The sequence below is a fragment of the Pan paniscus genome, chromosome 10, assembly GCF_029289425.2.
Source record: "Pan paniscus chromosome 10, NHGRI_mPanPan1-v2.0_pri, whole genome shotgun sequence".
Taxonomy (NCBI): Eukaryota; Metazoa; Chordata; class Mammalia; order Primates; family Hominidae; genus Pan; species Pan paniscus.
The window spans coordinates 40,614,887-40,632,659 of NC_073259.2; the positions used below are offsets into that span (position 1 = coordinate 40,614,887).

The 17,773-nt window shown below is 42.1% G+C and overlaps 1 protein-coding gene across 13 annotated transcripts in view; it reads left to right on the plus strand.

Moving 5' to 3' along the window:
* Positions 1–17,773, plus strand: part of LOC100981854 (cyclic AMP-dependent transcription factor ATF-7) — a 117,468-nt gene that overhangs the window by 55,601 nt on the left and 44,094 nt on the right. For 8 of the 13 annotated variants that reach the window (XR_008620407.2, XM_063593477.1, XM_003831007.5 and 5 more), the window contains one exon: positions 17,249–17,345. The exons of 4 other annotated variants lie outside the window; for them this stretch is intronic. Coding sequence is in view for 8 of the 9 variants with exons in the window: in XM_063593477.1 (XP_063449547.1) it covers positions 17,249–17,345 (97 nt within the window). In the remaining variant the exon portion in view is untranslated. Of the gene's footprint in view, positions 1–15,979; positions 16,066–17,248; positions 17,346–17,773 lie in introns of all 13 variants that reach the window. One more of the 13 variants, XM_063593476.1, reaches the window with a different exon arrangement.

The following is a 17,773-nucleotide window of genomic DNA, read 5'->3' on the forward strand; positions in this document are numbered from 1 at the left end:
GGGAGGCCAAGGCAGGCAGATCACAAGGTCAGGAGTTCCAGACCAGCCTGGCCAATATGGTGAAACCCCGTCTCTACCAAAAATACAAAAGTTAGCCGGGCATGGTGGCACACGCTTGTGGTCCTAGCTACTGAGGAGGCTGAGGCAGGAGAATCCTTTGAACGAGGGAGGCGGAGGTAGGTTGCAGTAAGCTGAGATCGCACCACTGCACTCCAGCCTGGGCGACAGAGCGAGACTCCATCTCAAAAAAAAAATTTAAAAAAAATTTGAACATCTACAATGTGCCAAACACCATGCTAGGTACTAGTGACAGAGAGATGTATAAGACATGAAAGTATTCACTGCCTTATAGGGGAGTCAGACACATGAAAATGTAATTACATTCTAATATGATAAATATAATAATGTAAATATTTGCAAGTACTGAGAATTCTGGTAAACATCAGAGAAGGCTTCCTGGAGGAAATGATGCTTTAACAGGTTTTGAAAGGTAAATAGAAGTTTCCCAGAGAAAGTAGAGAAGAACATTCCACATATAAGAGAATAGCAGATGCAAGAGAATGAAACAGCATGATGTGTTTAGAAAAAATGCAAGTAGTTTAGTACTGTGATGGAGAGCAGCAGGAGATGAGACAGGAACAAGACAATTTCCCCAGCTGCTGCTGTTCTTCTGTGTTGGATCACTATGACTGTCTAGAATTATGTGGATAAGTGTTACTGATAGGCAGTGTAGATTCCTTTTTTATTTTTTATTTTTTTTAAGAGACATGGAGCCCTGCTCTGTCGCCCAGGCCGGAGTGCAGTGGCACAATCATAGCTTACTGCAGCTTCAAACACCTGGGCTCAAGGGAACCTCCTTTCTCTCTCTCTCTTTCTCAGCCTCCCAAGTAGCTGGGACTACAGGCATGTGCCACCATGCCTGGCTACTCTTTAAATTTTTTAAGAGACAGGATTTCAATATATATTGCCCAGGCTTGTCTCAAATTCCTCAGGTGATCCTCCTGCCTCAGCCTCCCAAGTAGCTGGGATTACCAGCATGAGCCACAGTGCTTAGCTGCAATTTCATTCTTTTCCCCTACCTGCCTGCCTGCCTTCTTTGAGTGTAGACCTCTAGTCTGTGGCCAGCATTCTAAAAAATATCACTTATGGTTAGAAAGTAAACATCCAAAATTGAAGTTTTCCATTTGCCTGACTTTGTAAAAATAAAGATAGCTTATCAGAGCTTTCCTGGTTAGACACAAAGATAATCAGATGAATATGTCAACAAATTATGGTAAGAATTTTTTGCTGCATTAAATTAAGATAGCAGGGCAGAATTAGAGCACTTGACCAGTTTATGGTTTATATAGAAGACCTGCCAAACTATTTGAGCCTTTATCGTTGCCTATTTCTTTACCAGGCTGCAACCTCTTCTGTGGTTTCCGAGTCCCTGGGCCCGTAAGCTTTGATAGCTTGTTTAAAACAAAAGCTTAATACTGTATTTTGGTATTATTTTAAAGTGAGGGAAGGAGAGAGAGAGAAAGAGAGAGAGAGTGTGTGTGTGCGTAATCTCCTTGTAAACTTGAACCAAGTTTAGAGACGGTTTTAGAGACGAGTGCATGTGAGCACGCTCATTGGTTCTCTCCCCCTCCTCACCTTCCAGTTATATATTTTCTTTTGGCTTGACTGTTACAGTACTAAACTGCATAAGGCCTTAAAGATCAGGGCAGGGTTTTTATTATTGTGGTCTCAGTACTGACTTGTATGTGCTCTACTCTGAATGCATTGTAAGCATTCAAAATTTTAAAACTCCTGTATTATCAGGAAGTGTTTACAGTATAGTTTTTCCACAGTGAAATTTTCAGCAGCTCAAGCCAAACCACAACGTAGTAGGTTCATAGTTTTCACTCTGTAACTTTGTCCTTCCCACCCATTTGTGAGATCCAGAAATTGTAACACTTAATGTGTAGCAAATTAGAAGATAAAAGTATTTGATACGTTTTTCAAGGATTTTGTACCTCATAACATCCTAATAAGAATTTGGGGAGAGAGATGAGATTGAAAAATAGAAATGTATAATGTCAACAAGAACTTAACAGGGCTGTGTGATAATTATTTTGATTTAAAAATAACCTTTTCTTGCTTTGTTAAGAACTACAGTTATCCCTTTGGGGACTTTAATGGTACCCCAGCTAAGTGGCTACATCTGGATAGGAGAATACTAAAAGGTCTACCATTAGGCAAGAGCTGTGGAGAAAGCAATTAGCCATGTAACTGACACAGGACCAGGCCTGGCTGAATTGCTGCTGGGATTTCTCTGCCTCCTAGGCACTGGTCCTTTAAAGTTTGTTGAGCATTTAACCCATCCAAGTAAGTAGCTGCCATCTAAGGAAAGATAATGGATCTATCCTTGTTAATTCTTAAGCGTAGTTCCCAAGATTGCCCTGGAGTTTGATAAAAAGCCAAACACTGGGTATTGAGGAAGAGGGGCAGCGAGAAATAAGAAAACATGCTGCTCCAGTCTAAAACTCCATTCTTTAGTGAAGAGTGATCTTTAACTGCCCCAGTTTCCAAAGCAGCATTGTAAGGTGCCACTCTCTTACCATCTTGTTCTTCCCAAAAGCCCAGTGTATAGCCATTGTTTCTAAGGAAGCTTGAGGCAATAGGTGATGATGAGATGGAATTTATTTGGTATATTATGTGAAAAAGAAAACAGAATTCAGCATTAGGATACAACTGATAAATATTCATGAAGATGTAGAATAAAATAATTTCTTGTATATTCCATTTCTAAGTTCCTTAGATAGAAAATGAAGTAGAATCTATACATATTGAAAATCGTATATTGGTTAGGAATGGTTTCAGATGCAAATACCTAACAGTAGCTTAAAACTATGTGAACACAGGCTGGGCGCAATGGCTCACGCCTGTAATCCCAGCACTTAGGGAGGCAGAGGCGGGCGGATCACAAGGTCAGGAGTTCGAGACTAGCCTGACCAAGACGGTGAAACCCCATCTGTACTAAAAATACAAAAATTAGCTGGGCATGGTGGCGTGTGTCTGTAATCCCAGCTACTCAGGAGGCTGAGGCAGGAGAATTGCTTGAACCCCCGGCAGAGGTTGCAGTGAGCCAAGATCATGCCATTGCACTCCAGCCTGGGCAAGAGAGCAAGACTGCATCTCAAAACAAAGCAAAAACAAAGACAAAAAAAAACTGTGTCAACATTTATAACACAAGGTGTCCAGAATTAGGACTGTTTCAGCAGCTAAGCAAGTTTATCAAGGACCTAGGTTCTTTCTCTCTGCTGTACCATTTTTAGCTTTTACCTTTTAATCCTCATTCCTGTCGCCTCACTATCAGAGGATGGGAAAGAAATAAGGGGCAGGTAGCATCAGGAACTCTCTTGTTCTGGCTTTCCCTTTTATAAGGAGACAAAAGCCTTACATCAGAAGTGCCATCCTCCACCCCCACCACGGTGAATTTCATTGTCTTATTGGCCTGAACTGTGTGACAGGTTTAATACCAGCTGCATAGGAAAAAGGAATATCTTGCTTTTCAGCCTTTATAGTGAGGCAAGCAAGAGAAAATGGTTGAAAAATGGGGGTTGGGTTAAGAAACCAATAATGTCTTCCTCAAACCTATTGCCCCTTCCCTTTCACTGCCTTACTCTCCCTTCTCCTGAGCAATCCAGTTATACAAGGCATTAATTGACAACAGTCTTCTCAGGACTGATAGTTTATAGTTTATAGCTGATATACTTTGGCTGTATCCTCTCCTAAATCTCACCTTGAATTGTAATAATCCCCATGTATTGTGGGAGGGACCTAATGGGAAGTAATTGAATCATGAGGGGCAGGTTTTTCCCAGGCTGCTCTCGTTGATAGTGAATAAATCTCACTAGATCTGATGGTTTTATAAAGGGGAGTTCCCCTGCACATGCTCTTCTTGCCTACTGCCATGTAAGATGTGACTCTGCTTCTCCTTTGCCTCCCGCCATGATTGTGAGACCTCCCCAGCCATGTGGAACTGTGAGTCCATTAAACCTCTTTCCTTTATAAATTACCCAGTCTTGGGTATGTCGTTATTAGCAGCGAGAGAACAGGCTGATACAATAGCCTTATTGAAAAAAGTCATAAGAGAGTACAATAAAAAAGAGAAGGGGGCCAGGCACAGGGGCTCACACCTGTAATCACAGCACTTTGGGAAGCTGAGGCAGGTGGATCACTTGAGGTTTAGGAGTTCGAGACCAGCCTGGCCAATATGGTGAAACCCCATCTCTACTAAAACTATAAAAATTATCCGGGTGTGGTAGCACACACCTGTAATCCCAGCTACTCAGGAGGCTGAAGTACGAGAATCACTTGAACCTGGGAGGCAGAGGTTGCAGTTAGCCAAGATCATGCCACTATACTCCAGTCTGGGTGATGAAGTAAGACTCTGCCCCCTGCCCCCCCCCAAAAAAAGAGAGTGTGAGAGAAGAAAGAGCAAAGAATTATACTTTCTGCTTGACTATGGTGTTTAGGAATCACATAGCAGAAACTGAGATGACCAGGACTTTGGCTAAGTATATCTATACCTATGATGAGGTTGTATTTCTCAATCCCATCAAATAATAAATAACATTTGAAAAAAAAAAAAACTAATCTTTTTTAACCCAAACTGGTAAGAAATTATATTTACCACCCTCTTTCCTACATTGCCCAATCCCTGATGGAGTTGGCCTAAATGACCTTTGGAGCTCAGTTTCCTTTTTGCTGTGATTTATTGGGCACCTGCAACTTACTTGGCAGAAGACGTGACCCATGGGGCTCATAAATTTTCACATTTGTCAGGAGGAAGGAACAAGGAACCAAAATAGAAGCAAGTATTGCAGTATGGCTGAGGGCTTAAAACTTAGGTACTTAGAGAAATAGTTATACCATTGGTCTGTATAATGTAAAACAGAGGTGTACAATCTTTTGGCTTCCCTGGGCCACATTGGAAGAAGAATTGTCTTGGGCCACACATAAAAATATACTAACGCTAACAATAGCTGATGAACTAAACAAAAAAAAAAAATCGCCAAAAAATCTGATAATGTTTTAAGAAAGCTTACGAATTTATGTTGGGCCATGTTGAAAGCCATTCCGGGCTGCATGTGGTCTGCAGGCCAAAGGTTGGACAAGTTTGATGTAGGATAATAATGCATTGCTATTAAACCCAGATCATAACGATGAAGACCCAACAACTCAGTGTTGACTATGGGTTTAAAATTCTTTTTCTGTTCCCCTCTAACTAGCTTGTTGATTTAATTGTAACATACTTTTCCTTTTGTCAGATACTGGAGTGTACGATTTTTTAAAGGAGGAATCCAGTTCTTGACACTGTTTGACACCTATGAGATGCTCATATTCTGCCTGTAAAATTCAAATAATTGAGATCTTAAAAGAAAATGCTCAAAAGGATGTGGTTAAAATTACCACTAGTGGTTTGGGGAGTGAAGAAGGAACTTAAAAGGGAATGGCTTGTAAATTCACATTTTTTTGCACAAGATATTTTAGTTGAGTTTAGTTTACATTTTGAAACAGAGTCTTGCTCTGTCACCCAGGCTGGAATGCAGTTGTGTGATCTCAGCTCACTGCACCCTCCACTTCCTGGGTTCAAGTGATTCTTGTGCCTCAGCCACCCAAGTAACTGGGATTATCAGGCATGCACCACCATGTCCAGCTAATTTTTATATTTTTAGTAGAGACAGGGTTTTGCCATGTTGGCCAGGCTGGTCTCAAACTCCTAGCCTCAAGTGATCTGCCCACCTCAGCCTCCCAAAGTGCTGGATTACAGGCATAAGCCACTGTATCTGGCCTCACAGGACATTTTAATTGGTAATAAAATTCAGTGCTGGAATCAGATACCCTAAGAAAGTGAATTGACCCACAAAGACCATGGCACCAGTGTCCTTTCATACAACAGCAGTATAACTCTAGCATACTGTAATTGTCTTAGGTGCCTTTCTGTAATAAAGGGAATCTGGTATCAAAAAAAGTAGGCAAGAGGATACACTAATTCTCACTGATTTGAACAGTGAAATTTACTTTGCAAATGGAGTTGGAAAGCCATCAGATCTTTCTGAAAGTGTGCCATGTTAAGGTCTGAGAATCCAAGAGTGATAAAGCTTTTCAACAGTTACTCTTATGTCACTATATAAAACTTTACCCAATCACTGAAGCAATAATTTATTGAGTGCCAAACTGGGCAAGCCCAGAGGTGGGGCAGGTGAAAAGGATAAAAAATAAGTGTGAGACATGTTTTTAACCCTCTAGTAGTTTACAGTCTACTTTGTTTGAGACAGCCTTGTTCTGTTGCCCAGGCTGGAGTGCGATGGCGCAATCTTGGCTCACTGCAACCTCTGCCTCCAGTTCCAGCGATCCTCCCACCTCAGCCTTCCTAGTTGGGACTACAGGCACACACCACCACACCTGGCTAATTTTTTTTTTTTTTCTTTTTGGTAGAGGTGGGGTTTCACCTTGTTGCCCAGACTGGTCTCAAACTCTTGGGGTCAAGCAATTCTCCTGCCTCAGCCTCCCAGAGTGCTGGGATTACAGGTGTGAGCCACTGCGCCTGCCCATACAGTCTACTTTAAAAAGATAAAAATTGTGAGACCATATAGACTAAAATTCTATATGTATAATTATATAAATAAATTTCCATTTGAATACTATACAAGTTCAAGAAAGATAGATCACTGAAGATTGGAGTCATTAGAGAAGCTTTCAAAAAGCTATTGGATTTCAGCTGGGCCTAGAAAAATGGTAGTATTCCAGTAAACAATGGAGAGAGGAACACATGTCAAGGAATATGGGAATGTGTGTGGAGGCACAAAATTGAAAATAAATAGACTTTGCAGATCAGTAAGAGACTGACCTGGGTAGAAGGTGTTAGTAGAAGAATAGCAGAAAATAAAATCATAAACAAGGACAAGAGGACAGAAAGGTAATGTATTTTACATTCCTTTAAAATCTCCTTTGGGAATGATTTCAAACCCACCCCACCCCCAAGAGTCAAATCCTTCCTAATGATTTAAATCCCCATTGCTGCCATTTTGTCTTTTTCCTGTGGTTACAATTTTTGAAATTCTATTTGTTTCTTACTCTGATCTTCTTGCATCCTTGCATTAGGGTATTCTTGGTCCTGACTGGGCCCAGCCTCTGGTTCCGTAGGAAAAAGCTGGTGTTTAAGATAGATACCAACTCTCCTTTTGGATATGGATGATGAAAATTGTCCCACCATTGCACACATGGGCAAAAAAAATTTTTTTTTTTTTTGAGATGAAGTTTCGCTCTTGTCCCCCAGGCTGGAGTGCAGTGGCACAATCTCGGCTCACCGGCCTTCTGGGTTCAAGTGATTCTCCTGCCTCAGCCTCCCGAGTAGCTGGGATTACAGGTGTGTACCACCACGCCCAGCTAATTTTTTGTATTTTTTAAGTAGAGTCGGGGTTTCATCATGTTGGCCAGGCTGGTCTTGAATTCCTGACCTCAGGTGATCTGCCCGCCTCGGCCTCTCAAAGTGCTGGGATTACAGGCGTGAGCCACCGTGCCCGGCCTACATGGGCAAAAGTTTTGTAGGTTGGGGTTGCTTTGTAGCACTTTAGTGAGACGTGCTAGTTGGCATTTATTCAACAAATATTAAGCACCTACTGTGTACAGATACTGTTCTAGGTGCTTGGGATTTGTCCATGAACAAGCAAATGGAGAGATCCTTGTTCTTGAGGAGCTTACATTCTAGCAGCAGCATGGCAGCTAGACCAACTATCAAATAATATCTCTGCTTTCAAAATTCCTTTTCTTTATACAGTGGACTTATTTGTTAAGCTGCCAGAATCTTTAAGATATTCCAACAGCCTTCCCAAAACAGAAAGTTCCTCAATCCATAGACAAATGAATTTACCTTAGGTACAGTTTGGTGGGTTGTCCCCGCTCCTCTGTTTAGTTTGTCCTCCTTCATTCCCCTGACAACATTTTATCTTTGAGTATTTTGGGGGAAAGTTTTCTGTTCTTGTTTTTCCTCTATAAATTATGTCGCTCACACATGCAGCATATGAGCTACTGTTGCTGTGGTTGTATTTTATTTGTTGAACAATCCTGTACTTTGAAATGATTCATTTAAGAGCCATGAAACATTCAAAGCAGGATGTGTGACTCACATAGCAAACAGTAGCATCTTTTTTTTCCTTTTATTTATTTATTTCCCATCATTGGCTAAACATCTTGAAGTAGAGAGCAGGAGCCTAGGATTGACCAAGGTAGAAATGAAAGTTATGTTTGGTTTGAAGTATGTGTGTATTTAATCCCTTCCTTCTTCTCCCTTTCCCTGCTTTCCCAAACTTAAATGATGTCTGACATTGGGAACAGAAGCACTGCAGTGAGGGCAAGAAGCCTTGTCAAGACTTTTACAGATCTTCCAGTTTCTTCTTTCAGAATATGTGATCACTTGAAGTGATTAATTAAATAGTGTTCAAAAAAAAGATCACTTATTTCTTCCTTCACCTGCTCAGCACCAGCATCACTGTATTCTAGAACTTACTCCTCATAGTTTTTCTCGTTTTCTATGACTTTTTTTTTTTTTTTTTTTTTTAAAGAGACAGTCTTACTCTGTTGACCAGGCTGGAGTGCAGTGGTGCTGTCTTCTGTGACTTTTTCATACTATTTCCTTTCATCAAAATACGCCCCCAAGTATATGGGCGCAGATAAACCCAGCTCTTTGGAAGGCTGAGGTGGGATGATCACTTGAGGCCAAGAGTTTGCAGTCAGCCTGGGCAACATAGCAACACCCCATCTCTAAAGTAAACAAAACAATAGCCCATGGTGGTGTGAACCTGTAGTCCCAGCTACTTGGTAGGCTGAGGTGGGAAGATTGCTTGAGTCCAAGAGTTTGAGGTTACAGTGATCTATGATCACATCACTGCACTCCAGCCTGAGCTACAGAGTGAGACCCTGTGTAAAAAAAAAAAAAAGAAAAGAAAAGAAAAAACCAAGCCCAAGTATAGATACTGAATTTATTCTGTCCATGAAGTACTGCCAAACCCAGAAACTTTGGAGAAAAGGGGTAGTTAGGTTTCAGCATAAATTACTTTTCAGACTATCACAAATGTAAACTCAGTTCCTTGTATTATTTCTTGATAGTTTACGCACTCAGGGCTCATTTCCTAATAACTAAAGAGTTCTGTTGTCTTCTTACCCCAGTCTACTCTTCTAAAACAAGGAAAGGGACATGAATTCATCATAGGTCAGGATATTAAGAGCGTTTTTAAATGTGAGGCAAATCCTCATGAAAACGGGTGCTGTGGTGGCCAAAAGCAACATTTCAGGAATGTATCTGGCTAGGAGTTGAGTGCATATTGCAGAGAAATTTCATTGGTCACAATGCTTTACCAAGGAGTTAGCTTGAAACTGTTAGATTCCTAATCCCCGTATGCTTGTGCCTGGCTCAGAGTCAAAAGCCAAAAATTTAGTTTTAGTTTGGCCTTACGTCTCATTTGCCCTGAGCCTTCTTTTCGGGTCTGTTCAGTGCTGCTATTTCAAAATACGTCTAGAGAATAGGTTAAATGAGGTTAGGAAAAGAACTGCAGTATCTCTAGGCATTTACTTGTTTAGAATTATCCTGCAAAAAAAAAATGTCACTTTTTTACTATAATACCTGTCTCTCTTGAAATTTAAAAAAGTAAAGAGGAGGCCGGGTGCGGTGGCTCATGCCTGTAATCCCAGCACTTTAGGAGGCCAAGGCGGGTGGATCATGAGGTCAGGAGTTCAAGACCAACCTGGCCAACATGGTGAAACCCTGTCTCTACTAAAAACACAAAAAATTAGCCAGGTGTGGTGGCAGGTGCCTGTAATTCCAGCTACTTGGGAGGCTGAGGCAGAAGAATCACTTGAACCCAGGAGGCGGAGGTTGCGGTGAGCCGAGATCACACCATTGCACTCCAGCCTGGGCAACAAGAGCGAAACTCCATCTCAATAAATAAATAAGTAAAATTTTAAAAAAGTAAAGAGGAGGGAACTAGTTGAATATGTGCTGTGTCCAAGGTACTGTACTGTTTTATATAATTATTTCACTTAAAAGCTTAAGAAAACAGGAATATATGGGAGGCTTCAGTGATGTCTGAAATGTTTCATGCCTTGAACTGGGTAGTGATTACACAAGTATATGCAAATTTAAAAATTAAAAATTCATTGAGATGTACACTAAGGATTTTTGCTTTTTTTTTTTTTTTTTTTTTTTTTGAGATGGAGTCTCACTCTGTCGCCCAGGCTGGAGTGCAGTGGCATGATCTTGGCTCACTGCAACCTCTGCCTCCCAGGTTCAAGTGATTCTCATGCCTCAGCCTCCTGAGTAGCTGGGACTACAGGCACGCGCCTCCACACGCAGCTAATTTTTGTATTTCTTGTAGAGACAGGGTTTCACCGTGTTGGCCAGGCTGGTCTCGATCTCCTGACCTCAAGTGATCTGCCCACCTCTGCCTCCCAAAGTGCTGGGATTAAGGATGTGAGCCACTGCACCCAGCCCATTTTCTGTATTTTATACCTCAGTCTTAAAGGGCCAGGCATGGTGGCTCATGCCTATAATCCCAGCACTTTGGAAGGCTGAGGCAGGAGGACTGCTTTTGAGCCCACGAGTTCGAGACCAGCTGGGCAACGTAATGGGACCCCCATCTCTAAAAAAAAGAAAAAGAAAAAAGTAAAAAAATCTTAAGACTTTATTCATTGAGATTTATTCCTTATTTACAGTTTCCACCATCTGTGTTCTTCAGGCCATTCCTTTTTTTTTTTTTTTTTAAATAGAGACAAGGTCTTATGATGTTGCCCAGGCTGGTCTTGAACTCTCGGGCTCAAGCCATCCTCCAACCTCGGCCTCCCAGAGTGTTGGGGTTACAGGTGTGAGCCACTGCGCCCAGCCCAACCTAACTCTTTACTTAGCTCTGTTCATTTAGTAAGTTTGTGAGGAGGAGAGATTCTAGATTCTCCTATTACAGAAGGATAGGTGAGAGTAAAACTTACTAGAAATGGAAAGAGTTTTTACCAAAGATGTCTCATGGAAAGTTAATTGTTAATAGGAAATGTACTTTCCCTGTCCATTCTGGAGGTAGTATCAGTTTTCAGATTGACTTCCTCATAGTCCTGACATTCTATTTTATGCTTCTTAGTATTTCTTAAATGAAAAGAATCTTCTTTCTTGCTACTTTTTTCTTCATAAGGGAGTAAAAATCAAAAGTAGCCAAAATTGTTTTGATTAGCTTCTTCTATATTATCTTTTTGTTACTAACAAGGCAGTGCATGAGAATTCCATTCAGTCTGTTCTCCCAAATACAGTGCCTTCTGTCTCCATCTTCCTAATTTTCCTATCCTAAGTATTTGCAGATCTGGAGTCCATCAGCCATTTTATAAAATGAGGCTGGAAGTTTTTTGCCTGTGCTTTTTTTCTTCCAAGTTTCAGGTCTAAAAACATGTGTTGGCAGTTTGGAAAAGGAAACTAAAAAGCAGCTTTTTTTCTTATTTCTTTTTCTCTTCCCCTGTTACTCTGTATCAGGGTTTCTCAACAAACACAACTGATATTTTGAGTTATGCAATTCTTTGTTTTGGGAGGCTGTCCTGTGCACCATACAATATTTATCAGCATCTCAGGCCTCTACCTTCTAGAGGCCAGTAGCATCCTCCCAGTTGTGACAAACAAAAATGTCTCCAAACATTGTCAAATGTCCCATGGGGGACAGAGTTACCTCTGGTTGAGAACCACTGCCACATACTCTAAACTGCATTTAAAGAAAATGGATTTAGGGAGGAAGATTTAAGATTGGTACATGATTAAAATTCCCATGGGATCTTGGAGCATATTATCTAGATTAGAGCTGTCCAAAAGAAATACAATGCAAACCACAAACGTGAGCCACATAGGTAAGTTTTAATTTTCTAGTAGTTACATAAAAAAGTGAAAGTAAACAAGTGGAACTAATTGTAATAATATATTTTATGTAACCTGGTATATCCAAAATAGTATCATTTTGACATGTAATCAACATAAAAATTATTAACAAGATATTTTACTAAGTCTTTGAAATCCAGTGTGTGTTTTGATTTTCAGTACATTTCAATTCAGACTAGCCACATTGCAAGTACTCAATAGCTATGTGTGGCTAGTCGCTACCATATCAGATAGTGCAGATCTAGATGATCTTAGTCTTCAGATGGGGGTGCAAATTAGTCTTGGCATAAAGGAGAGGAGAGAAACTGTCCTGATTTTGTATTAAGCCTCCTGCTGCCTTGGAGATGGTTATTATATTTACCCTACAGTGAGGGCAAGTGTGTTCCCTGAGTGAGTGGCTATTTGCCAAAACCTTAGACATAGGTAATGCCAAAGAACAAAGGAAGATCCTTTAAGGGTATTAACAAATGAGGGGCTGGGCAGGGTGGCTCACACCTGTAAATCTCCACACTTTGAAAAGCCAAGGCTGGCAGATCACTTGGGCTCAGGAGTTCAAGACCAGCCTGGGCAACATGGTGAAACCCTGTCTCTACAAAAAATACAAAAATTGCCTGAACGTGGTGGTGCATGCCTGTAGTCCCAGCTACTCGGGAGGCTGGGGTGGGGGGGATTGCGTAAGTCTGGAGGGCAGAGGTTGCAATGAGCCAAGATCGTGCCACTGCACTCCATCCTGGGCAACAGAGCAAGACCCTGTCTCAAACAAACAAGAAAACAAACAAATAAGGGAACTAGATTTTTTAATGGGGAATAATTTAAAAAGGAAATATTTTGGGGAGTCCCTTCACCCATTTTAATTAAATAGAATATATTTTTACTTAGGTCACGATTTTTATCACTTAGTAACACTTTAGCTATTTTTAGCCAGGCACAATGATGTGCACCTGTAGTTCCAGCTACTCAGGAAGCTGAGGCAGGAGACTCATTTGAGCCCAGGAGTTCAAGAACAGCCTGGGCAACATAATGAGATCCCATCTTATTAAAAAAATACTATGATAATTTTAGCTATTTTAATTGAGAAATTGCTTTCAGAGGGATGGTTTCCTATGCATGAAGTTTATAACTAATCTAGAGAATTTCTTTTTTTCTTATGGGGGTCCATCCCACCATTCCCTTGCCATGAGTGAGGGCGCACCAAGCACCCACAGCCCCCTGGCTTAGGCCCACTCACCCCAGCTGTGGCCAAGGATAGGACAACTGGGACTGAGTATCCTAGAGAATTTCTGAAGTGTTAACTCTTAATAAATGAGAGAAAATATAAGGACTATATAAAACATAGCCAGATTAGCAATCACTTTGGTTTTTTTCATTGTTTTTTTGAGACGGAGTCTTGCTCTTGTTGCCCAGATTGGAGTGCAATGGCACGATCTTGGCTCACTGCAACCTCCACCTCCTGGGTTCAAGCCATTCTGCACCTGGCCTGGCGATCACTTTGACAGAAAGCTTCAGTAAACTTTTATTCTCCCCCTAGGCATATAAGATAAGAATTGTATTAAAAATAGGTTTTGCCATGTTGCCCTGGCTGGTCTCAAACTCCTGCGCTCAAGCGATCCACCTGCCTCGGCATCCCAATGTGCTAGGGTTACAGGTATGCGCCACCATGCCCGGCCTAGAGTATTATTTTTAAATTCATGAAATACATAGGATTACAAAAGAAATTAATGATATTATAATACGGTTTTCAAAAACATATGATAAAAAGGCCGGGCCACTGCACCGGCCAACATCGTAAGTACATTTTGAAAACTTACAGCCCTGCATAAGCTACTACTTGTCATATCTCCTTAAAATTATATTTTTTGGCTGGGTGCAGTGGCTCACACCTGTAATTCCAGCATTTTGGGAGGTCGAGGTGGGTGGATCACCTGAGGTCGGGAGTTCAAGACCAGCTTGGCCAACATGGTGAAATCCCGTCTGTACTAAAAATACAAAAATTAGCCAAGTGTGGTAGCAGGCACCTGTAATCCCAGCTATGCAGGAGGCTGAGACAGGAGAATCTCTTGAACCCGGGAGGTGGAGGTTGCAGTGAGCCAAGATTGCGCCATTGGACTCCAGCCTGGGCAACAAGAGCAAAACTCTGTCTCAAAAACAAAACAAAACAAAAAAAGACGGGGCATGATGGCTCACACCTATAATCCTAGCACTTTGGGAGGTCAAGGCAGGCGGATCACCTGAGGTCAGGAGTTCGAGACCAGCCAGACCAACATGTAGAAACCCCTTCTCTATCAAAAATACAAAATTAGCCGGGCGTGGTGACGCGTGCCTGTAATCCCAGCTACTTGGGAGGCTAGGGCAGGAGAATCACTTGAACTCGGGAGATGGAGGTTGCAGTGAGCTGAGATCGTGCCATTGCACCACTGCACTCCAGCCTGGGCAACAGAGCAAGACTCCGTCTCACAAAAAAAAAAAAATTATATTCTTTTATTCTTTATAAACTAGGTTCTGCTTATTTCCTCTTACCAAATACCTGGCAATCCCAGACCCTCTACAGTGACTTGTTTAACCTACAAATATCATACCCCTGGTTAATACACTATTCCCTCCTTCCCCCAAACCCTCACTCTTTTTTTTTTTTTTGAGATGGAGTTTCACTGTTGTTGCCCAGGCTGGAGTGCAATGGCGCAATCTCGGCTCACTGCAACCTCCGTCTCCCTGGTTCAAGCGGTTCTCCTGCCTCAGCCCCAGCCCCCCGAGTAGCTAGGAGTATAGGCATGTGCCACCATGCCCGGCTAATTCTGTATTTTTAGTAGAGATGGGGTTTCATCATGTTGGCCAGTCTGGTCTCGAACTCCTGACCTCAGGTGATCCACCTGCCTCAGCCTCCCAGTGCTGGGATTACAAGCATGAGCCACCACTCCCGGCCACTTTTTTCTTACGGAAACATCTGTAACTGAAAAAGATGGTGCCTGGAGTTTACCAACAATAGAGAAAACTAAAGTTCTTGGTTAAATTTTTCCACATTTTATTCAGTTTTTGTCCTAGATCAATCAGAAACCACTGAGGCTGTCTTTTTTTTTTTTTTTTTTCCTTTTTTGAGACAAGGTCTTCCTCTGTCACCCAGGCTGGAGCTTAGTGGTGGGATCTCGGCTCACTGCAAACTCCACCTCCCGGGTTCAAGCAATTCTCGTGCCTCAGTCTCCCAAGTAGGTGGGATTACAAGCACCCGCCACCATGCCCAGCTAATTTTTGTGTTTTTTGTAGAGATGGGGTTTTGCCATGTTGGTCATGCTGGCCTCGAACTCCTTACCTTAAGTGATCCACCCACCTAGGCCTCCCAAAGTGCTGGGATTACAGGCATCAGCCACCGCACCTGGCCCTTTTTTGAGAAAGGGTCTCACTGGAGTACAGTGGTGTAATCATGGCTCACTACAGCCTCAACCTCCTGGGCTCCCCCCACCTCAGCCTCCTGAGTAGCTGGAACTACAGGTGAGCATCACCACACCCAGCTAATTTAAAAGTTTTCTGTTGCTGGGCATGGTGGCTCATGCCTGTAATACCAGCACTTTGGGAAGCCAAGGTGAGTGGATCACCTGAGGTCAGGAGTTCAAGACCACCCTGACCAATATGGTGAAACCCCATCTCTACTAAAAATACAAAAATTAGCCGGGCATGGTGGCATGCGCCTGTAGTCCCAGCTACTCAGGAGGCTGAGACAGGAGAATTGCTTGAACCTGGGCAGCAGAGGTTGCAGTGAGCGGAGATTGCACCACTGCACTCCAGCCTGGGCGACAGAGCAAGACTCCGTCTCAAAGATAAATAAATAAATAAAAATAAAACATTTTTGTATAGAAATGGGTTTTTGCCAGATTACCCAGTCTGGTCTTGAACTCCTGGCCTCAAGCAATCTGTCCACCTCAGCCTCCCAAAGTGCTGCAATTACAGGCATGAGCCATCGCGACCAGCCTGAGATTTTGGATCTTAAATTGGCTTTAGTTGTAAATTCAGGTAAAATAAAGTAGTAGAAACAGTTTGGTATTGCTTTCCTGACAGGTAGGAGCTGGATGGGGCCAACTCCCGTGTATTTTGTTTGCAGTCAAGAAGAGCTTTGGAAAAGAAGGCTAAACGTATAGTATTTGGTAAGAAGTATACACGTGATGAAGAAAGTAAAAAGAGACGACTAACCAATCACCATTTTTAGAAGCAAAAAGACAAACGGAACCATGTTTCAGAGCCTCAGTGTGAAGGAGCTGTGGAAAACTGCAGCATCCGGGCTGTTACTGTGTTGCAGGCATGTTTTAATGAAGGAATATGGCCAGGAGCCTCAAAGGGACTTTTGAGAATATTATTCTTTTGAATTACTGCTGTTCATCTGTTCCCTTCACTCTCCCCCTTTTAAGAAGGGGTAGGAGCATAAATTATTGTCCAGTAACCCTATTTTACTTAATCATAAACTGGATAGACTTAGCCCACTTTTCTTCATTGTCCTTTCACCCAAATCCCAAAAAAATAAAATCTCTATACCATCTCCCTTTCTCTTCCCTCATCCTGCCTACAGGCTCCTCCCTACCCCTAAAAAAATATTTTTTCCTGGTATTTTTATTCTACCATTATATAGTCATCAGCATTGTACTGGCCTTTTTATGGCTGATGGAGCCCAGGCGGGCTGCCTGATGAGGGGAGACAGCATTTGGCCGATGGGGCTGGTATGTGCCATTATTGCTGGCCATTGCGCCTTGGTCCTCTACAGCTCCATCCTGGCTCATTAAAACTCTGAGCCAAATAGCCATGCAGGCGCCTGCTGCAGCACTGTAGGGGCCAAGAAGTTAAATGGTTCTCCTAATCCTGCATAATTTATCTCCCTGTTAGCGCCCTCATAAAAGAGTCCAATTCAGCCCTACCATGGAGGGCTTCATTCTCAATTTCCTATTTTTGTGATGGCCAACTAGTGCCCAGCCCTTCCCTTCTCTATTATTATTATTAAAAATTGCTTCCCCTTGTTCAATACGAGTTTGCCTTAATGTTTTTTTCATTTGGAGCCTCCTGCTTGGACCCCACTTCACCAACAATCTGTCCACTTCTGTTGTTTGGACCTGATATTACAGAGCAGTTGGTGTTGTGGTCTTCCCCATCTCCTCTTCTCCCTGCATTCTAGCACCCTTTTTTCTCCATCTCTTCTCCTCTTCCAGTTTTTTCTCCCTCTCCAGTTCTTCTTTCCAGGGACCAATCTCATTGCAAGATGTTTGGTAGGACATTTTAAAAGGGCACCGAATCGGGTTTTTGTTTTTGTTTTTTCATATCTCCATTTCTGTTTCGTTTCAGAGATTTACAAACGAGGACCACCTGGCAGTTCATAAACACAAGCATGAGATGACATTGAAATTTGGCCCAGCCCGAACTGACTCAGTCATCATTGCAGGTATTTGCTGCCCCAAAAGCCACGTGCCTTGATACCACCAGGCAGTTAAGATTAATACCAGAGACCAGATGTACTGGGAGCTGTACTCCCTTTCTCCCATTAAGAGCCCTTATGTGATCTGCATTTAATCAGGAAAAAGGAACACTAAAAGCTCCCAAGTTTCTCTTGTACCCTCCACTCTATTTTTAATAACAAGGTTGTGTTCTGTGGTTTTTGAAGGTAGGTGTGTTGAGGTTTCGTCTTAGTTTTTTTTCGGTCTATTACCGTCTTTCTTTCTATTTATTAAGACTTTGAAAGATTTACAGACAAAAGATGCCTTTGACATTTTTGCCTACCCACAGCAAAGGGGTGAACAAAAGAATGCAAAAAAAAGCCAATCTAGCCTGGTTGCTTCTCTTCCACTGGGTGTCAGCTTTCCTCCAGCAGGC